The following is a 23,024-nucleotide window of genomic DNA, read 5'->3' as shown; positions in this document are numbered from 1 at the left end:
TGAGATCAGTTATTTCTGATTCCAGATGGTGCATTCGTTCTAGCGCATCTGGTGCATTGCCATTAGTTAATTCTTTATGTAACTGATATTTATTTATTTATTTCCCTCATTCTGCTCTTCTAATTTTGCTCGAGTGATGACAAGTGTCCAAATTTTGTTTCTCCCTGTTGCTGGTATAACTGTTAAGGTTCTTTTATGCCTCAGTTCATTTTGAAGCTCCATAAGAATATCGTCAAGTATGGTGATCTTTTCTACAGTCGATGCAGCCGAAGATGTTACCAACGATGCCGTTTCACAAAGGTACTTCATTTTATAGCCCGTTTTTCTACCGCTTAGTGTGCTGTCATTTTGTTTTCCTTCTGAAATAATGTTGATTACTAGTTTTGGTGATCACTGTCGCTACATGGACTAGTGGTGGCTGCCACCAGCAGAGAGCGAGTAGTTTTCTCCAGTACCCATGATTTCACATGGATATGGAGACAGTGCAATCAGATAGGCACAAAGAGCGCATCCCAAATTCTTCACAGCATGAGGTATTCGGAGCAAAAATCACTTCTATTTTTCTAAAATATAGTCAGTTTCTGGTCTCTTTGGCTGTAGGCTAAAAACAGAAAAAACAGGGCAAATTGTCACATGCCAGTTGAATGATGTTCCTCAGTCCTGATTCTACTTTGCTTGGTGCCACTCACATACAGACACCATTGTTGCTGACGCGTCTGCTGTTTCTGCTATCGCTGATGTCACATGCCACCTCCACTGCTGAAGCTGATGTCTCAGGTGGCCGGTGGTGTGTCAGCTGATACCGTTGCTGCTGATGTAAGCCACGCTGACATTTTGCAAACCGACACTGTGCATCACAACCCAGGCAACTGAGTAACAACTGTTACACACATATAAAATCACGAAGAGTATTTACACACCTTTAACAATCACAGTATCAACTGCACAGACTGCACTCACTGACAGTGGCATCAATGGCACTATGTGCACTCGCAAACAAAGCACAGAGCGGACGTCAATGCACCACTGACACGGTGGCCATTGTGTATGTGTGTGTGTGTGTGTGTGTGTGTGTGTGTGTGTGTAAGTTTCTGGTACGTCCTATACGCTTATGTTGTGCCGAATGGTCAAAGGGTGAATAAATAAATAAATAAACATTTGAAACTATCTAAATGCTATCTCTGGTGGTATACTTTTCAGTTATGAATTAATGGCTTAAAACAGCACCAATACTTGTTAATATTGAAATCAATATTTCACTGAATAAGTGAGTCTACATGAAAATTCAAGGAAAATTTGTCACGCACAGCAAAATCAGTGTAAAGAATGTCAGAGTTGTACCATGCAGAAAACTATACAACATCTTATTTAAAAAAGTTATACATTTTATGCTTGGAGGTATGGTGATTGCTATTACCACTACACAGTTATGGAAAGTGGTTAATAATTTTGAAATTTCAAACTTGTCCAGTGACTGGTTGAATAAAACTATATTGAATGAAACCTATAGCCTGCAGCAGCAACTTGCAATTTCAGAATGACTGAAAGGTCTTATTGAGACCAAAATGAACTTAAAAATACGCAGGTGGGCTTGACCACATCACTAGATTAAAATCAAACTTTCAGTATAAGCCAAACATCCAAAATAGCACAGCACTCCATACACAACAAACCAGACTGCCCGTTTACATCAGAAGTTAGGAGATGAAAAAAATTTAAATTAGAAAATATAAAACTTGAACAATGTTTTTTATTCTATAAGTGACTACAATGACCATTCACTTTTTGATGTTATGTATATATTAAGCCAAAACTGAAAATACCCTCTTTCACTCATTATCATTTTCATTATGTTTATATATTTAACAGCTGTTGTCTGATGATCATCTAATAGTTTATTCACCTTGGAACATTTTACATTTCATTCGTGTAAATATTTACATATAATGCTATCAAAACATGAGGTGCATAAAACGTTATGATATTTACATCAATGACACATCATTACATATAGCATGAAAATTATATATGCAGGAACCTTTTACCCAACAATTTGTTTCAACTTAGTATGACAGTAATTTGTCAGAACTTTTACGTCACTAAGTCTGATTCCTCATACTCTTTTATGGAGTAGTATGCTTTCGCCCTAAACCACTCCTCTAAACCAATTTCAAATATACTGTAGTAAACAGAATGGGCATATTTTGGAAGTCTATTGAAAAATCTGGTACCTAGATATTTGTAGCTGTTGTAGCTTAGCTGACCTACTGTTGGGCGTAGCAATTAATTATCTGGTTCTTGGGTTGTGTTCATGTACAGACATCTTAAGGTTAAAATTATTTAAATTCTCTCTGATACTTAGAAGGCTGCTTTACATATAGAGTCCACGGACTGTCATAATACTGAACTCTTTCTAGTTATCTTCAGAAGATTCTCTCTTACTTCCTTCCTTTTTTTCTGAGCACAATTTTTCTGTGTAGCTCGCCCAACTGAGTTTCTGATTTATGTAGAAACCTAACAGTTTAATTATTTTGTAATCTTCATTGGAGACACTTAAAGTGAAAACAATGTCTTTAGTATTACTATTAATTTGCAAACAATTTGCCTGTTATCAATTATTGCATCAACCTGTATGATTAGTGTTATCTCATCTGCATACAACATGGGAAGAATGATGGTAAATCATTGTGTGTACATTGAACAAGAATGGAGCCAGTACCCAGCCCTGTGGAATGCCTTTCGTAACAGGTAATGAGCCTGATCTTTGGTTGTTTATAGCTGCCATCTGCCCTCTGTTGCTTAGGTATGACTCAATAAGGTGAAGAGCATACTCTCAAACTCTGTAGTACCGGAGCTTTTTGATAAGTATACTATGAGTAGGTATTAAAATCCATGGAGAAGAAATAAAAACTTCGAGGTTCGCTGATGACATTGTAATTCTGTCAGAGACAGCAAAGGACTTGGAAGAACAGTTGAACGGAATGGACAGTGTCTTGAAAGGAGGATATAAGATGAACTTCAACAAAAGGAAAACGAGGATAATGGAATGTAGTCGAATTAAGTTGGGTGATGCTGAGGGAATTAGATTAGGAAATGAGACACTTAAAGTAGTAGAGGAGTTTTGCTATTTGGGGAAGTAGAGAGGATATAAAATGTAGACTGGCAACGGCAAGGAAAGCATTTCTGATGAAGAGAAATTTATTAACATCAAGTATAGATTTAAGTGTTAGGAAGTTGTTTCTGAAAGTATTTGTATGGAGTGTAGCCATGTATGGAAGTGAAACATGGACAATAAACAGTTTGGACAAGAAGAGAATAGAAGCCTTCAAAATGTGGTTCTACAGAAGAATGCTGAAGATTAGATGGGTAGATCACATAACTAATGAGGTGGTATTGAATAGAATTGGGGAGAAGAGGAGTTTGTGGCACAACTTGACAAGAAGAAGGGACCGGTTGGTAGGAAATATTCTGAGGCATCAAGGGATCACAAATTTAGCATTGGAGGGCAGCGAGGAGGGTAAAAATCGTAGAGGGAGACCAAGAGATGAATACAATAAGCAGATTCAGAAGTATGTAGGTTGCTGTAAGTACTGGGAGACGAAGAAGCTTGCACAGGATAGAGTAGCATGAGAGCTGCATCAAACCAGTCTCAGGACTGAAGACCACAACAACAACAACAACAACTATGAGTGACAGTATCAAAAGCTTCTGGCAAATCCAGAAGTGTTGCACCAGTTGTTTTCTTACTCTCAAAGGAATCATACACTTTTGTGATGATGGTCTCAACAGCTTTGACAGTGCAGAAAAGATCTGAAACCATCCTGTGCGGAGCTAAGCACATTATTTTGCTCGAAGTGCAGGTTCATCTGTTGGTGCATACAATATTCTATAATTTTTTACATGAGTCGTATGAATGAGATCGGACAATAATTATCAGGGGATGTTGATGTAAAACTATTACTGAATTAAAGTGCGTGGAAAACAATTTGCTGATTAGAGAATACAAGAGTACAGGCATATGAGGAACAGACTATGAATATGTAATAATACAGGCATGTGCACAACACATATAAATTTCTATATTTAGTTTATTTAGTTTCAAGTTCCATGGATCATTTGCATTATTTATTGTAATAATGTGTAACGAGTCATTTTACATTCACATTATACATTAATAGCAAAACTTAAACCACTGCCAAAAAAGGAAATCTGGAAGGCATTTCAAATTATGGGCCAAAAGCCCTACTGTCTGTATTTTCAAAAATTTTAGAAAATGTTTTTATATGAGATTGTCTGATTTCCTAAATAAACATAAAACTCTCTCTCGCTCACAGCGTGGTTTCAGGAAAGGCTATACAACTAAGAGTGCAATACTTGAATTTCTTAAAGAAATCTATGCTAAACCGGATAAGAGCAATTTTGTGACAGGCAAATGCCTTGATTTATCCAAAGCTTTCGACATCATTGACCATAATAATCTACTGCAAAAGCTTGACCACTTAGGAATTAGAGGTATATCCAATGAGTGACTCAGGACATACCTATGTGGACGCAAGTAGGTGGTTGAAGTGCAATATACTGACCGTAACAAAATCAGCTACTACTACTTAGGTTATGAAAACGTGAAATATGGCGTCCCTCAAGGATCAGTATTAGAATCCATTCTGCTTCTCCTCTATATCAATGACCTTATACTGCCAAACTACCCTCCAACCCTTATTAGTGGGAAAACAAGAAAAACTAAGAGACTCTGCTATCCAAACAATGAACAGCATAGAACAGAAATTCAGCTATAACAAGCTTATTATAAACAAAGAAAAGACAGTAAGCCTAACACTGAACTTCTACAATCCAAAAAGAAGGCACCAGCCAAATATACAAACAGAACTAAGGGGCAGAGTTCTTGAAAGTACTGACAGCACAAAATTTCTGTGTCTCTGGCTCCACAACAACACAAAATGGGAGATACGCACTGAATATTTGCAAAGAAAACTAAGAAAAACCTGATACATAATGGGGATCTTAAAAAGTTGTTGCAGCAAAGACAGCCTGTTAAATGTACACTACTTCTATGTACTGTCTGTAATTAAGTATGGCATAATCTTCTGGGTAATGTAACAACAAAGGAAATCATGCAGAGCCATATTTAAAAAAAAAAGTTAATTCTTCCTCTTCCTTGCATTTTTATCTACGAAATGACAGTTTTTGTAAAACGATATATTGATAGACACCCACATATCTTATTAAAAATGAAGATAAACATGCATACAATAAAGACAAAAATCTGATCTTCATACGAAGCAGATGTGAACATCACTGTGCCAAGAAGGCACTCTACATACTAGTACAAAAATTTACAACGATCCACCAGACCAATAAGTAAACTCAGTAGTTTTAAGGCTGAACTAAAGGCATATTTAATTGATCATTGCTTTTAAGTCTGACAGAGTACCGTGCTTAGAAACCAAACAACCAAAATAAATATGCATTATGAATATTCTACTTTGTGTGTTGTCTCTAATGTTTATTGGATGTATGATTCTTTGCTAAATTACTTAAATATCTAGACCCTAGGACTGCATACAAACAGTATTTTATGTTGTAAAGTCTTAACCATGACAAATATCCTTGTACATGTTCTATACATGTAGGATTCGAATGACTCAATAAATAAATATATCTGGATCACTTTCTTTTTTATCTTACATGTGCTATTTTATGTGTGTACTTGTATCTTCTATTTTCATTATACAGTATTCACATAGAATTTACTTGTACATTTGCACAACAACAAAGCAAATATGCTATTGAAAAGACAAGGCACATTTTCTATATAGTTGTCCAGGTTAACAACCTTTGAACCACACAATCTTACCGAGATCTGACTGAACGGTTGTGCAGCTTTTTTCAACATTCGTTCATTACTGAAAAGTGCAACATATGCAAAACGTTAAGATTGTTGACTCCATTTTACCCTTTTATCCCTTTAGACTCCTAGTATTTTACACAAGGTATTTCGTGTAGTTTGTGACCATTAAATTCCACTTCTGTTGTTACCGTCGTAAGATCGCAACAAATCGTGGTCTATTGTGATTTCATTTCTAAAATGCGCAAATGAATTTTCCATTCCAGAGCGCGGTTTGCCGTTCTATAAGTATACCTGAATTATTCATAACCCAAGGCATAGAGTCTAAAACAGTGATCATCATAGCTGTTAAAGGCGTTTTCCAGCCATTGACAGGCGATTTCAGAATTATACAAAAGCAGCAGCAAGTTTGCATTGTCGAAGTGTGTTTATTTTGTTCGTTACGCTGACGGCGATTCTTGCAGTTACACATAAACATTATACACGATACGGATCAAGTCGTAAGCAAATGTCACCACAAATACCAGACAGCTTTCTTTTATTGCCACCCGGCGACTTACGTCAGTATAAAAACTTCTCAATTACAGTATTTATCTTACCTTTGTAGTAGATTTTCGACTATGTAATCTTTACCAGACTTCCGTTTTCCGCTAAACAGCAATACACATCGGGGATTTGACATACTATCAGCCATGGTACACACTGTGTTGTCTTGTGGGTGTTGTCATTCACAAATCACAAGTGTTGAACGCGTCGACCGGGACCCGTCGGTGAATCATTCTCGAAGTGTAGAAGTGAAAGATACATGGGCGACGTTTGGCGGTGAAATTCATACGGGTGCTATAGACAACTGAACATAATATTTTTGTAAGTCCTATAATATGGATTTGTCAGCTAAATGAAGTTAACAAAATATAATCTCCGTGTACTGTATTTTAAGATGGAGACGTAACGTACAAATGAGGTTAAAACTTATTAGAATAGAGTGCTGTCACATATTTGAGTAATTATTAGTGTAGTCGCGTACATTGTTTTGGCGTAGAGAAGTAACTCCAACGGTAGGCCTACTGACGGATTACCTCATTCCATGTAGCTTTATTTTTTAATAAAAAGTCTTTCGGACAGGTTGCCCTCTGATTTCGCCCGTTATTGTACTGCGTATACAATGTCACAAAAATAATTGCTCGAGGTTTTCTGTGGCTGCAGTCGGTATGGAACAGCTCTTATTTTCGACTGTTTATTATTATTGACACTGATCGTACAAATTCCGTAACAGGGAAATGGCGATATGATTGGTGTCGCGAGGAATTTTGAGCAAGAACCTAGCCTTCATCGAGAAATAATTGGGAACGACATAAGGGTATGCTCATTATTGGAATCATTGTATAGCAGTTTACTATTAGTTCTTACTGTAAACTGTTAGAAAACGCTGCTGCTGGTAATCTTCAGAATCATCCAAGGCCAACCGAGGTAGTTTCTCAGCTACTGTGAAGTATGCAATAAGTAACCATTATTCAGAGGAGCAAAAGAACATATGGGAAACTATCGCAAAATCTCTCGTCTTCCATCACTTTCAAAAATTTTTGAAAAGGTTGTGATAATGCAAATTCAAAATTCCATACAAAAATAAAAAAAAAAATCAGTATGGGTTTTAAAAAGGCAAAAGCATAGTATCTGCTGTGAGCCAGTTTGTAGACAAAATTAGCTCCACTCCAGCCAACTCCCTGCATGACACAAAATCTTTTGCATGACCAATTGAAGGTCTGTGATATTGTGAATACTGCTTGCTATATACAACTTCTGAGGGAGGAAAGTAACCTTCAGAATGGAAAACCATTACACAAGGAGTAGGCTAAAGTTAGGGTAACTGAACCAGTTTTTACATTTTGACTTTTTGTATTTTAATATTTAACAAGAATTACATGTTTAGCACATAACTGCTTTGGTTTCTATTCAAGGAATGTTTGGAAAAAAATATTAAGAGTATAATCTAAATATCATCAAAAGCAGAGGCCAAAATGTAACATACTTGCAAGTGGCCCACTTAACCCTCTGCTGGAAGTTAACTGACACACGTAGCAGTCTTAACGGAATCACAGATGACACAAGTATAGTTACAGCCAGCAAAACTTCCACTGACGTAGAATTAAATGCCAACGAAGCACTTGCAAATGTTGTGAACTGGTTCACAGCAAATTCTCTAGCAATAAACCTCAGTAAAACAAATCACATGCACTTCCAATTCAGATACATAAGCCCAGAAGGAATTGACATTGCACGCGAGAGCCAACAGTTACAGAGCGTTCAGTGCACTAAGTTCCTAGGCGTTCACATAGATAACCGGCTCAACTGGGAATTCCATACAGCAAACACCAATAAAGGTTAGCTCAGGAGAAATTTGCCATCTGAATAATCTCCAAAATTGGAGACATCAGCATATCAAAGTCTGCATATTTTGACTACTTTCATTCAGTGATGTGCTATGGAATAATCTTTTGGGGCAACTCACCACTTTCAAAAAAAATTTTTGTAAGCCAGAAAAAAGTAGTCCGAATTAGGCCTGTATGTAGTGTTCCTCCAAGAACCTGATGTCGCAATCTTTTTAAACAGATAGATATATTAAATGCTACCTCACATCATCTCCTCTCACTCATGGCTTTCACACTTCTCAATTCCTCTGAATAGGAAACAAATGATGCATATCATCATTATAATACAAGACGGAAAGGTGATATGCACTGTGAATAGAGAAATCTCTCTCTGGTACAAAAAGGGGTAAAGTACACAAGTACAAAAACCTTTAACACACTCCCGTGTAATATAAAGTGTCTAAAATAAATAAAACGCTACTTAAATAAAAAAAAGAAAAAGAAAAAAGAAAAGCTTAAGGAATTCCTACTGGAAAAATGTTTCTACTCTTTAGATGAATTCTTCAGCAGAGATACATAATTTGAGTAGTAATTCATATTCCTTTATTTGTCATTGTCTCTGTATTGTTTTTTTTATCACTATTGTATTTTTGTATTGCATTGTTTATTATCTCTGTTATATTATTGTATTGTACCAGTTTTGAATCATTCATCTACTTTGTGTAATATACCAGTATGTATTGTATTGTATGGTATCCATATTGTATCTTCTTTGACTCGTTCCACATCCATGTGTAATCACGCCATACTGGATATATGGAATATGTATCTCAAATAAATAAAATAAACTGTCATTAAAATGTATACATTTAGAAATGAAATACACATCCAAATAGCCAATGACTACAACCTATGTAATAAATTGTAATGACACAAACAATAAATTGTAGAATCACAACACACTGGCACGTAAGTAGTGTGTGCAGTGTGGTTTGTAAGGCTACAAGAGAAACACAGGAAAGAAGAGAAAGGACAGACAGACATTGGGTATAGTGATGCATTAGAAAATAGTAACAAAGGAAAACAGCACTGGGTTAGGATCGAAGAAAAGCTGTCCAGCAAACATCAAACAATGGAAAATCCAGGATGGAATGTAACAATATTATGAAAAGGAAAGATGCTACTCACCATATAGGGGAGATGCAGAGTCGCGGACAGGCACAACAAAAAGACTTTCACAAATACAGCTTTCAGCCAGTAATGCCTTCATCAAAATTAGAACACACACAACTGCAGTCTCAGGCAGCTGAGGCCTCAGTTGCCTGTGACTGCAGAGTTGTGTGTGTCAGTTGCATTTGTGTGAGTGTGTATGTTTGTGTCTGTCTTCTAATTTTGATGAAGGCCTTACTGGCTGAAAGCTGTATTTGTGACAGTCTTTTTGTTGTGCCTATCTGCAACTCAGCATCTCCAGTATATGGTGAGTAGCAACTTACCTTTTCATAATATTGTTACATTCCACCCTGGATTTTCCAATGTTTGATTTTTGGATGCAGAAGTAATATAGCCAGAAACTGTTCTCTTCCACTTTTGTGAAAATTTTTAAACATTCATTTGAGGGCCTAAAATTGATGTTGTCAGTTTCTATTATTAAGTATTTTCTATGTCTCATTTCATCTTTCATGGTATTTGGAGTATGGAAAACAACCCTCATTCGCCAGGTTATTCATACATCAACTATGTAACTTCTGATTGATTTCCATTAGTGTCATTAAACTTAATGTATTTTTTTCTACAAAGTATTTCTTACATTTGCTTTTTTAGTGGTTCTAGACACATGTACTAATTAACTGCTGATGTTTACCAGACATCACAAGCAGAAATGAATAGCCGTAAAGGTCAGCATATTATTTAGTTGAATGACTGAAAAAATGTAACTGAGATAAGAACTGCTACAGATAAATAATGAGGCAAAAGATCTGATGTATGTCAAATAATGAGCTGTGAGTAGAGTTGATGGTTTGGTATTTTTCAGAAGTACATAGAACCTCCAAAGTAAAAACACTTTCACCAGGTTTTTGGTTTTTTGAATTGCTCAGTTTATTTTTAGAAGTTATAATAATCATAGAAGTGACATGTGCAGACTGCCTCAGCCACAGAGGGACTAGTGTAGTGTGTGTGCGCCATGTTGTAATATTGTAAATATGGATTCAGGGGGTTGTAAAAATGATTAATCATACTGAGTTAAGGGGGTTTGAAAAGGTGAAAGGTTGGTTGCTGAGAAAAGAGACAATTTAAGGTGTAGCAAACTTTCATTCTTTTGCCTCTCTATCTTTTCTTCATAACTTTCTACTACTATTCTTGTCTTTCAACCTACATCATGGGTGCCTAGTAAAAAGTGATCACTTGTTTCTCACTCACACATTTCAACAGAAAATATTTCATATTGTCTCTGGAAAAAATCATTGTTTGGCAGGGGCAGGAAAAAATGTTATACAAGCAGCACAATGTGCAGTAAATCTTATTACTGTAATTTCATTTAAGTTGTGAAATTCATGGAAATGAGAAATGTTCGTTTGTATCTGCTGTGGAAATTGTCACATGCAGTGAAATCATTTTCACTGAAATTTTATTTTCATTTAAAGGATCTGTTTTTTTAAATCTCACTCCAGTGATAGTCCAACTTTTTTTAAAGTTTGGTGGCCAAAAACTTTCAAGCACAGCAGGTCAGGAGTGCCAGCCACTGTTCTAAGGCATGAAAACACGACCACTAATCCTCTTATTGTGTGATAAATGGTACTTAAGGAATACTCGGAAGCAGTAAACAAAACTTTTAGTAGCTTCTCACATGGAAAAAAGGTTCACATATCCAAGTACTGTGTAGTAGTTATTAAAAATAGTATTTTTTCATCAATATATATTGACATGGTGATACAGCTTGCAATATAAATTCTTAATATTGACTTACTTGACTTATTTTCTGTTGTTCCTGTCAGATCACAGGGTAGCATCTTCCATCTGGTTCTGTTGGCAGCCAAACATTTCACTTCATTCCATGTTTTACCAGCTTTCAGAGCTTCTTCTTCCAACGTTCTTTTCCATGTCTTTTTCGGGCGGCCACGCCTACATGTTCCTAGTGGATTTCAATCCAGTGCTGCCTTTTCAACAGCTCCTTGTTGTTTGTGTATTGTGTAACCAATCCACCTCCATTTTCTTTCCTTTATTTGTTTACGGATTGGTCGCTGGTTTGTCATCTCCGATAATTCGTCATTTGATATAACATTTGGCCACCTCTCATTTATAATTTGCCGAAGACACCGGTTTATGAAGACTTTCAGGTGGTTTACATTCATGTTTGTTACCTTCCATGTTTTGCAACTATACAGGAGGACTGATTTTACGTTGCTACTGAACAAGTGCAGATTGGTTCGTCTCGAGATGTTCTTATTACGCCAGACAGGGTACAGCTGTACAAAGGCTCCATTTGCCTTTCATATCCGACTCTTTACATCCTCCTCGGCTCCTCCATCTTTACAGATAGTACTTCCTAGATATACAAAGGAGTCTACTTGTTCCAATTCCTTTCCATACACTGTTAGCTTTGCTTGTTTTTCAGATCGCATTCTCATTTCCTTAGTTTTCTGAACATTTATTGTAAGTCCTGCAATTTCTGCTTCCTCTTTCAGTCTTTCCAACTTTTCTTCCATGTCACGCAATCTTTGTGAGATCAGAGAGATATTGTCAGCAAAGTCAAGGTCTTCAAGCCAGTCTTGCATTCCCCACTGAATACCTCTTCTCCTACCATCTACAACACTTTTTATTATGCTGACCAGTACCAACAAGAACAAGGTAGGTAATGGAATGCATCCCTGCCTCACCCCAGCATTTGCTTGGATAGATTCAGTAAGTTTCATATCCATCATACATGGCTTTAATAATATTTATTATCTTTGATGGTATTCCATATTCTTCCAAGGTATGCCACATAACTCTCCTATTAAGAGAGTCAAATGCCTTTTCAAAATCAATAAATGTAAGGTAGAGTGTGTTCTGCCATTCTGCACTCTGCTCAAGTATTATCCGCAGTGTGCTGATGAGATTGACACAACTTCTGTGCTCTCTAAACCCAGCTTGCTCTTTTCTCAATCGTGCCTCGACTGAGTCCTTGGTGCGATTTAGCATCAATCTACAGAGTACTTTACTTGGTTCAGATAGGAGGGTGATGCCTCGCCAGTTATTACAGTTGGTAGTAACCCCTTTCTTTGGCAACTTAATAATCACCCCTTCTTTCCAATCCTTTGGTGTTTTCTCTTCTGACCATATCTTCTCAAACAATGGATGCAGTACGGTGGTGTCAGTGTCTGATTTTAGCACCTCAGGTGCAATATTATCCATTCCTGGAGCTTTCCCGTCCTTTATCTGTTTGAGAGCTATTTTAATTTCAGTCTTAGATGGTGTGTTTATATTGATTCTATCACTGGCATCTGGAAATTTTCATTGCCTCTCCCTGTCTTCAGGTTACTCTCTCTGTTTAAGACTTCAGAAAAATGTTCTCTCCATCTTCTAAGTTGGTCTTCTCTGTTGTCAACAGACGGCCCTCCTTGATTTTCACAGGTCTGTTCTTGTTGAAACCTTTTTTGGACAACATTCTAGTGATGCAGTACAGTTCTTTTGCATCATCCCTTGCTGCTGCTGTCTCTGCTCTCAGAGCTTGCTCATCCATCCACTTTCTCTTATCATTCCTCACACTCCTCTTTGGGAGTCAGTAGCGGCATACTCAGCTTGCATTCGAGTTTTCTGCTGTCTTGTTTTACTCATATTTAATTTTGCCTTAATCTCCTTGCTACAGCCGATCAAATTCCATGTACGCTCGGACATCCAATCTTCTTTCAAATGGTTTTTAAAGCCCAGGGCCTGTTTGCTCACATTGCAGTAGACGTCCTTAATCTGCATCCATGTATCAACAACACTATTTTCATCATTTTCCTGTGTTTCTTGGAGTGCCTCTTCGCAGTTCCTTAGCTCAATACAGAAAGCTTCTTGTTTTGCTGTTATTCTAAGTTTTCCTGCATCATATTTTTTGTTCCGTTGTTCAAACTTTCTATTTGTAGCCATGATTTTTAGTCTAAAATTTGCAACAATAAAGTGGTGATCAGTACCAATATCAGCCCCACATTTATTTCTCACGTTCATCAGTGACCTTCTAAATTTTTTGCTTAGCGCTGTATGATCAATTTGGTTTTCTGTTCTGTGATCAGGGAATATCCATGTAACCTTATAGCAATTCTTGTGTGGGAATAATGTACCTCCAATCACCAAATCGTGACTGGCACATAAATTTGAAGTTTCAGACAAACATTCGAAATGTCACAGTCATCCAGTGTTACGCTCCTACAGAAACCTCAGATACTGAACAGAAAAAGTGTTTTACCTCTCCTTAAGTGACACCATTAAAAGTATCAGTAAGAGAGACATCTTGATTGTCATGGGAAACCTAAATGCAAAAGTTAGAAAGAACAATGAGGGCCTAGAGCATGTAAAGAGTCCATGGTATCAGAGAAATCAATGAAAATAAGGATATGTTTTCAAATTCTTAATATAGTAAGAAATTAAGCTGCTGATAGGTATCTGGTTGTGCAATGGTTGCTGTATTTCCAGAACAACACAGGGATAAAAAAAAAATTTTTCCTTCCAAAAATGTGGTTGATAATTCAGTAATTTACAGATTTATTTTTGGGAAATCTGTTGGCCCTTATGTCTGTTAAGCATTGACAAGAAATTGCTGAGTAAGTAGAATAAAGATATGAGATACTGAGAAATCCATTTCATTGTAACTAAATAACATAAAAATATGCTCTCCAAATGGGAATCACATAATGGCATTGGCTGTCAATTTTCTCCTGGACTGAGGCAATGTGTTCTTCCCCATCTTAATTTTTGATTTGAATTAATTAACTTTCAAGGTGCAGAACTTCAATATTTTCTGTGCGTCTCATTATTTTGTTTCCCTCTGCAAAGAGGTAGATTCTGAAGCAGAAAATTTTATTCAGAGTGCTTGAAAATGCTTAAGATCCTTTGTAGCCCAGTCCTACAGAATTTTGCAGTGCATAAGTTCATTTCTACCTGGATTTAGTAATTTCCAGCTTCTGCTTCTGCCTATTATAATTACTATTTTAACTGATTTTATTTCTGTACTTTTAGGAGGGTTGCTGAGATGTCAATTGAAAATCCCAATATTGAGTTTCCATGGCAGTTTCACTTCCCACCATTCTTCACATTGCAACCACATGCAGAGACAAGAGCAAAGCAGATAGCAGCATGGAGGTTTGAAGATACTGATACGTATTCCTGCATTGTAAAAATGTTGACTTAGAGAATAAATTATCTATTTTTAATATATTCGTCATGTGCAAGATGGGGAATAGCTGACGCTGTCATTGCCTAAAGGCAATGTGTGAAATTTGAAATATGTCTCATCCAATTTTATACATTGTTGAGTATTTTAAGGCGTACCTGTAAGTTATTCTTTGTTCACTTCTCTCTTCCTTTGAATACCAATAGAATAAAGAAATCATCTTAGAAGAATAGGTAATGGAAAAGAAATCCAGTTCCATCACATGAAGCTGGAAATTTGAATTTAATGTTAGAGGAGTCCTGTGAATAATGAATTGACAGGTGTAAAGAATTAAGATGTGAAAGGAAAGCTCTGTGTCTTGAAGCCTTTTGTGGCGACATACTCATATAAAAACATCACAGTAGTCAAGCTGTATTAAATTCAGTATAATTCTTAAGCTTCCACCACCACCACCACCACCACCACCACCACAAAAACAACATCAATAACACCTTCATCATTAGGAATAAAACTACCCTAGCATCTGGGTCCAGAAATTTACAGAGGTGGACTGAATTTTGACACGAAATATCACCATGAATCACCTTGACCCAGTGGGGTGTGCACAGCAACAACACAAAAATTGTTGAGGGAGACTGAAGTTTGACCACAGTAAGAAACTTGAAAAGGATGTAGGTTGCAGTAGAAATGCAGACAACCTGGGGAGGATGAGTGGGGGTGGGGGGTGCAGGTTCCTGCAAAATGCAAGAAAATCTTGTTTCATCCTGTAGTACTGGATTTAGTTGCTTAGTTGTGACTTTTGCTTTCCATATTTTATTTTGTATATCTTGAACGCCCTTACATCTGGTGGTAGAGTAAGGTCCAACTACTTGTAAGAGATTGTATTTAAGGGAAAAAAAAGCCTTTTCAGTTCGTAAGTTGCCTACAGCTTCTATGGATATAAACTGCAGTTTTCAAATGTACTCCACTCTTTATATTCCTCTACTAATTTTCTAAACAAGTTAGTTATGTTTTTTTCATGTTTGATGTGAATTGCTTGAAAACAATAGGCTTCAAATACTCCTATTCCATTTTTGTGGAAACACACTTTGATATTTTCTCCTCTTGTGTCTTAGAGTCTTTTCAGTATGTATTTTGATCAATGTAGCAGTGATGGAATAACACTGTCTCAGTCTCTTGTTAATTGTAAACTTTTCAGTTAGGTAGTTACATGTTTTGATTGTACTTTTATTATCCTTGCACAGCTCTGTCACGGACTTGGTACAAACTGCGGAAAGATTTTTTTTTCCTCTTCCCATATGTTTTTAATTGACACACTGTCATAAACCTTTTTAAATGAATTAATATTATGTGCAGCTCCTTTTTGCATGCTATTACTTTTCTGCTCGTTGTTCTGTAAGAATATATTGCCTGTGCATTGTTTATTAGTCCTAAACCCACTTGTTCTTCCACATCTTCTACCTGTGGTCTAGTCTTTCTTTTATGGTTTGTTTGAGCATCATACCAGATGAGGGAATATCACTTATTCTCCTATAATTATTACAGTCTTCTTAGTTATTGGAATCCCATTGAAATCTTAGTTGCAGTGAGACTGGTATGTAGTGCAACCGGAGGTCTTCTTGGATGTCTTCTTGGTTAGGTATAGGCACTGCACTGCACAGAATACTTAACGATTTGGCTGCTGTGTTATAGGGGCTTAATTTGATGTTCAACAACAGGTGGTTGAAGGTATAAATTTTTCTAGAGGCATGGTATGCCCTCTGTAGTTTGATTTTCCTTTGTTCAAGAGCTACTGTTTCAGTGAAATCATTTGAGATCCATTTCAAAGGTACTTTACAGTTTTGGCTGTTTTGATATCCTTGGTATAATTGAGTCTCACCATTCTAGGAGCATCTTTACAATTTGTAATGAATTCAGTCTATGTGATGTTGATCAATAAAGCTGTTTCACTGTTGTTAAATGTCATACTTGGATTTGCATAGAAACCTGTTGCAGGTCCTTTGCCAGGTAAGGTCAGGTCATCAGCAAACACCTGTGACACAGAATCTTTAGATTTTCTGCTTTGTTTCCCATCATTAGTACATGGTTTGTTGGTAAAGGTATGGTCTATTCTGTGCTGGTTTTTCTTTTTTTTTTCCCATGGCACTGTTACATAATATACATGAAATATCCTCTCCTTGCCTGACCTTTGTATTAATTGGGAAACTCTTGGAGTGTTGTCCAATGTACTTTACTTTGGATTTGGTGTTGGACAGGGTACAGTGCACCAATCTACTGAGGTTTTCATTGAGTCCTAGTTCTCTTAGTATTCCAAAAGGAGTGGTTCTATCTGTGCAGTCATATGGCTTTTGGAATTCTAAGATAGCTACCCCACTGTCTGGTTTGTTTCTTGCTGTATTGGAGGATGATCTTGAGATTTTCTATTTGTTCAATAAATGATATTGATGCTCTGAAACCTGCTTGATATTTCCCTAACTCACTGTCCAGTTGTTGCGCTACTGTCTTTTGAGGATCATGGAAAAGAATTGTATGTGATTGCAAGGAGTGAATTCCTCTGTAAGCTTACTTTTTATTTCCGTAGTGACCAACTTGGACCATGTAATGACTTCACTTCCTCTTCTTTCCCTGTTGTCATTTTTTATTTTTCCAGTATGCCCTCATGTTCTGTAAGATCATTATTTATTTATTTACCATGGGTTCCAAATAATTTGCCCATCAGGTGTCACATCCTTTTTTTGTTTTGGTTATATAGTTTTTTATGAAGGATGATGATGATGATGATGATGATGATGATGATGATTATGATTGGCTTGTGGGGCACTCAAGTGCACGGTCATCAGCGCCCACACGACGTCCCAATCTGTACACAGTCCAATTTTAGCCACATTCACAAATGATGATGATACTTATGAAGGAGAATAATTTAATAATTGTTCCACTTTTTGGGTTTTTTTTCTGTTGCAAATAATTTTTAAATAATTTTGTTGTTTTTCAATAAAGTGATTAAAGAAGTGGAAAAGTTATGCAAAAGGTGCACACTTTAAATTGTTGTGGATGTGCATATATGGAGGAGGGAGAGGAAGGGGTTGTATTTACTGTGTATTACATGTTGGTGCCTCTGTGATTACCTGTGTCATCAGTATATAGATGTTCAGATAAATGAACTGGAAAGGTAGTGTTAGTTACATTCAACACTTGGAACTGATAACAGTTGTTCTACAGAACAATGATAATATGCTTGCACATACGCATCATTGCTGGAGTTTGTTTGTCACTGTGCTGACACATCTGTGTGTGTATTGTGTTATCAGTATATCTGCTGTGTTTTGGTATTTTCTGATCTACAGTCATGTCAGACCTTACAGACCTCCACTGGAGATAAAACCAATGCCAGTTTAGTTGGTGTAACTGTGTTAAATCATAAGTTTATTATGTGTATGTGCAATTGCTGTCTCTAGTACCACGATGGCATACAGAAGCTATGGGGATACTTAACTGCTAATGCTCTTGCTCTTGTCGAGAGTGGCAGTAGGGAATAAATGAAAGTGTTACATTTAAGGACACTGCCATGGCAGTTATTGCTAAACTTAATACACGGATGGGAAATGTAGTGTCAGTATATACTTTTACAACTGTATCAGAGGAAAATTAAACCAAATAAACTAACAAACTGACAAATTGTAAGACAGAATTGCTGACTAGTCAAAAAGTGTATCACTCTTGAGAGATACGTATAAAAGTGATAAACTTCCTACCTTGCGCTACTAACATTTCTTTCCTTTGGGAGGGGAGAGGAATAAGTTGGAGAAGGCGAAAAGAAAGAGCCATTCAGTAAGCCACAGGATGAGAGGGACTGACCTGTAGTGTGGATGAGAGTGGACAAAGATGAGTGGGGAGGCATCAGTGAGAGGTGGTCAGGGAGGGTACATTGGCAGGTAATGTGGCAGCTACAGTCCAGAAAATGTGATGACAGTGTGGGGAGTAAAGGTAGATTAGGGAGAAGAGTGATGAATAGTATAAATAGAAATGAGAACAAATAAAAATAAAATTTCAGCAGACCCTTGTCTCATTACTTGTAGATCCCTTTCATTCTGAGGTCTGAGTGGCCCCTTCCTTTTTAACCTTCCCCGAACTATCATTCTCCCCTCCCTGAGGAAGTAATTATTAGTTCTGGAAGTTAGAAAGTGTCTTATCAGCAGTACCACACATTTGACCTCTTTAAAGGTGGCTGCAATTCTATCTCATAATGTACTCCTTTTACACTATTACAGAGCTGGTGGAAGGGGAAAGTGAAGTGCTAATAACACAACTGGAGGAGAAAAGGAAAGGATGAAAAGAGTACTTTGACAAACTGCTAAACATGAAAAATAGTGATAGTAGGGAATAGGAGTGCAATGGGGGGGACCTGGACTTGAAAAGAGAAAGATATTAATGTTAGAAGTGGAACTAGCAGTTTAAGAATGAAAATATGAGACGCAGTTGGATAGATCAAATACACGTAAAAGTGATAAAAGCATGTGGATCTACTGGGCTACAGTGGTTACATAGATTGATAAGGTGCATATGGACTCAGAGATGTGTGCCTGAAGAAAGGGAAAAGGGAATTATAGTTCCAGTGTTCAAGAAGGGAGACAGATAATGAAGACATGCAATAGTGACCACAGAGAAAGTTTGGGGACCTTGGGAAGAGAGAGAGGGGGGGGGGGGGGGGGGGGGAGGGTTGGAAAACAAACAATTGGAATTCTTCAAGCAATGTATGACGAAATCTTCAAATGTGTTCAGATCCAAGTTGAATCAGGATTGAGTCAAGGAAGTATATTGTCGCCATTATTATTTGTAATGGTGATAGATGAACTCATGACAGAGAGCAACAAAGCTCGTAGAGGAAGGGAGATGAAATTATAATTATCTGCCAATGGCACATTTGTGGGAGAACCAATAGCGGAATTGTACCAGAGCAACTAGACATCTTAAATGAAAAAATTTGAGAAATATGGGATGAAATGCAGTGTGGAGAAAAATAACATTATGGTGGTAACCAGAGCAGCTAGAGAAAGTAAAGGGCAAATTAGCATGAAAGGATAGGGTATTGAAATTGTGGACAGCATTAAATATTTAAGTAGTGTGATAATGAAGAATGCAAAGATGGACACAGAAATCAACAAAAGAGGACAACCAAGCAATACATTTTGTTAGTGTGTGAGGGGCTTAATATGGGGAAGGGAGATGCCAATGAAGTGTAAGGAAATGCTGTGCAATAAGCACCTTATATCCCATTGACATATGAGTTAAAGACATGGACAGTGCAACAAGAGAGAAGAATAGCATCCAAGACAGTGAAATGAAATTCTTAAGAAATATGTTATGGAAAATGAGGAGAGACAGTGTGAGAAGTGTAGATGTTAGGAAGGAAATGGAGAAGAAGAAGAATTGAATGATAGAAGAGAAAGAAAGATGGAAGAATACCAAAATGAATGATATAATGTCCAAGTTTGAGGGCAAGAGGGATAAGTGGAGCAATAGGTATTGACTCAATCAAGACCATGTTAAGAAGAAGGAATCTGGACTGGAAGAAAACAGTTGTAGAAGAAGAATGATGGAAAGGTGGAGGAAGTGGAGAAGCACCATAAGTGCCCCAATGTGGCTTGATGATGAAGAAATGAAGCAAAGAATTTTTCTAATTTTACAGTCGGTACATATGGGCAGAAAAAGAAGTTAAGTGTACTATCCAGTTTTCTCCCACTTGTAATGCATGGTAAAGTTTTTATATGGTTTTGGTTGCTGTTTTGTTGTTTTCGGTGGGTTATATAATCACACTGAAAGGAAATGTAACTAATTAATGTGATATGTGAAACAGGAGGTGGTCATATTTGTTCAACAACATTGCTAATTCACCACTAGGGATTGTATCTTCAAAGATGATAATGGTGTCACTGTAAGTTTCCATGATTGGTTTGATAAATGTAGGATGTGGAATAATGTATTTCCCAAAACTCTATAAGCACTATTCCTACTTTTTGGAACTGTCAATTCCTTTTCTTAAGAAAAAAGGTATAGATTGGAAATGGTTGAGATGGAGTAAGTTGCTTCAATGTCAAGTTGAGTGGAACTCACCTGTTGCAAGGATGGGGAGAGATGGAGATGCTAGCCTCAGGATATATTAGATTAGGTGCTCTTTCAGTCAATAAGATATGTATTTTATGGCCAAAATCCTGGTTTAGCTTTCAGATTTCTGAATGTTAGTATTTCTAATTAAACATACTAAATTTTGTTAACTGGTGAGTTGTGCCTTATTTTGCACAATGAGACAAACTTCTAAGAAAAATGAGCTAAATTGAGTGTCTTAATAAGTTTTTTGTGTTCGACTCCATTTTAATTCATTGTGTTGGATCCTGAGGAATTTTAGGCTCAGTGTTTAAGTTAAGAGTATTTCCCATAATATGAGTCCTTGTGAGCGTAAAATTAAAACTGCTAGCCTGTTCAGAATACATCTGAATAGTGTTTAATACTATGGCCTTTGATTAATATGCTACTACTGTCAGCGAGCATTATAGTTTTTATATCTCCTTGTAAGACATTGTCAGCACATTTGTGTAGGTTAAGAATAAGAGTGGACACAATACTGATCTTCACAGGTCTCACATACCATGTTCCTGCAGTCTGAGGTTAGTTTCATTCCTGTGACATCGTCTAACAAAATTATTCACTGTTTTCTTTTATGCAGTCAAGCTACTTTTCATAATTTACATGACTTCTCCTAAAATTAACATAAAAATAGTAATGGGATTGAAGTTGGTATAAAGTGTGTTGTTTTTTCGTTTAATACTTTGTCAGAGAACTGAAAAGAAATATTTCTTTACATCAGGTCACTTGTACTTGAATGGTACGGAGCGACGCGGCAAAGTAAAGTAGACGTGCGTGAAGCAGGGCGGGGTCCACCATTTGCGAATGCCACCATCAACCGACGGTTTCCCGAAGAGGGCATAACAGCTGTAATGGAAGAACTGGCTCGCACTGGTCATGCGGAACGTCTCGACAAGCAGGGCTATACCTGGGCTGTGCATTGTGGCCGCACTATAGATGAGTGGGCAGACTGCCTTCTGTCTTGGGCACGTGATAACGGCATGAGTGGTACAGTATGTACGTTATACGAACTAACGCATGGAGATGATACTGTCAGTTGTGATTTCCATGGTTTGGATGAAGACACACTGGTTCGCTCAGTTCTTCGCCTGCAGCAACGTGGTAATGCTGAATTTATGGATTTTGATGATAACAGAGGAGTGAAATTTTTCTGATTGAAATTTTTAGGGTGATATTTTGTGATTAAGCAATGTTTTATTATTTTTGCAGATTTTAATTTCTAATTTTGAAAGAAAGTTTGTTTCACAAATAATGTTAATAGATTTCTGTAACAGATGAGCTTTAATGTGGTGATGATTGCTTTATGCGGAACAAGGCAATGTATTGTTCTCTGTTTTCCCATATTTGCAGGACTATTGAAGGTTTTGTGCTTTATGAAAAAGTTACCAGTATGTTGTGCCTTTTTGCCGAGCCTCTGTAAATAAAGTGAAATATATGAATGTACAAGCATCATCTGTGTAACTTTTCTGGTTGCTGTGCTTGAAACTGGTATTTATGTTTCTAGCCATTGCGAGCATTACATATCTTAACAATAACATTGGTATGGGTAGCATTTTAGTATTCATTAAAGCTAGTACCAGTTGTCTTGTTGAGCTTCTTTGTTTGAGAATGAGTAATTAATTGTTTACTCGACACTGGAGCCATATGTGACTTGGATAATGTCTGTTAGAATAAACTATGTCACTGAATGCTGCTTCTGAGCACTGATACAGTATTCGTACTAATAAATACAACTGAAAACAAACTTGTCAACAAGGCACTTATGTATATTATGTAAGGAATTCTTGACTGTTTCGGATCTGCTTTGACTTGGTATCAAACATATAGCACACACATAGTAGGCCCCCTTCCCTTCCTGTTGTTCAACTTGTCCTCGTCCTTCAGTTTTTGTTGGCCAGAACTAATACCTCCACTTGTTGCATTCCCCTCTGGAGCTATCAGTAGTAGCTTGACAAATAATAGTGTGCACTGTAATGGTTATGAGATTGTATTTTTATAAATTCGTTTCTCTCTCGACCCCCCGTCCCCCCCCCCCCCCCCCCCCCCTCTCTCTCTCTCTCTCTCTCTCTCTCTCTCTCTCTCTCTCTCTCTCTCTCTCTCTCTCTCTGTGTGTGTGTGTGTGTGTGTGTGTGTGTGTTTTCCATTCATGCATCAATTTTATATAACTATGTTTCCATGTTTTCCTCTTGGTCCATCTTTTATATATCAGATGCAAAGATACAGGTGTCCATTTTTAGCACAGGCTCCCTAACCAAAAGCTCCAATTAAGTAATCAGGCCCATCTAAAAACAGT

General features: G+C 37.1%; 2 protein-coding genes across 4 annotated transcripts in view; one reads left to right on the top strand and one right to left on the bottom strand.

The window, feature by feature from the left end:
• The window catches only part of LOC126412167 (phosphomevalonate kinase), a 71,501-nt gene extending 64,899 nt beyond the window's left edge, over positions 1-6,602 (bottom strand). Inside the window, exon 1 of one of the 2 annotated variants that reach the window (XM_050081640.1) lies at positions 6,466-6,602. In XM_050081640.1, the coding sequence (XP_049937597.1) occupies positions 6,466-6,560 (95 nt within the window). In that variant the 5' untranslated portion in view covers positions 6,561-6,602. Of the gene's footprint in view, positions 1-5,706; positions 5,776-6,465 lie in introns of those variants that run through there. The other variant, XM_050081642.1, reaches the window with a different exon arrangement.
• Positions 6,596-22,475, top strand: LOC126412168 (vacuolar protein-sorting-associated protein 25). 2 transcript variants are annotated; one of them, XM_050081644.1, is made up of 3 exons: positions 6,596-6,733; positions 14,434-14,556; positions 21,453-22,475. In XM_050081644.1, the coding sequence occupies exons 2-3, from the start codon at positions 14,447-14,449 to the stop codon at positions 21,883-21,885; spliced, it is 543 nt and encodes a 180-aa protein (XP_049937601.1). In that variant the 5' UTR covers positions 6,596-6,733; positions 14,434-14,446; the 3' UTR covers positions 21,886-22,475. The 2 variants fall into 2 exon arrangements, with proteins under 2 accessions (XP_049937601.1, XP_049937602.1); XM_050081645.1 differs by lacking the exon at positions 6,596-6,733 and adding an exon at positions 6,917-7,226.
• Positions 22,476-23,024: the final 549 nt, after the last annotated feature.

This window comes from Schistocerca serialis, chromosome 7, assembly GCF_023864345.2.
Source record: "Schistocerca serialis cubense isolate TAMUIC-IGC-003099 chromosome 7, iqSchSeri2.2, whole genome shotgun sequence".
In the NCBI taxonomy this organism is placed as follows: Eukaryota; Metazoa; Arthropoda; class Insecta; order Orthoptera; family Acrididae; genus Schistocerca; species Schistocerca serialis.
Note: the sequence above shows the minus strand (reverse complement) of the source record. Positions and strands in the feature narration are given on the sequence as shown.

Coding starts and splice junctions, on each gene's coding strand:
- LOC126412168 (XM_050081644.1), top strand. CDS start 14,447: ATGTCAATTGAAAATCCCAATATTGAGTTTCCATGGCAGTTTCACTTC. Junction 14,557..21,452: donor AAGCAGATAGCAGCATGGAG/GTTTGAAGATAC, acceptor TCTTTACATCAG/GTCACTTGTACTTGAATGGT.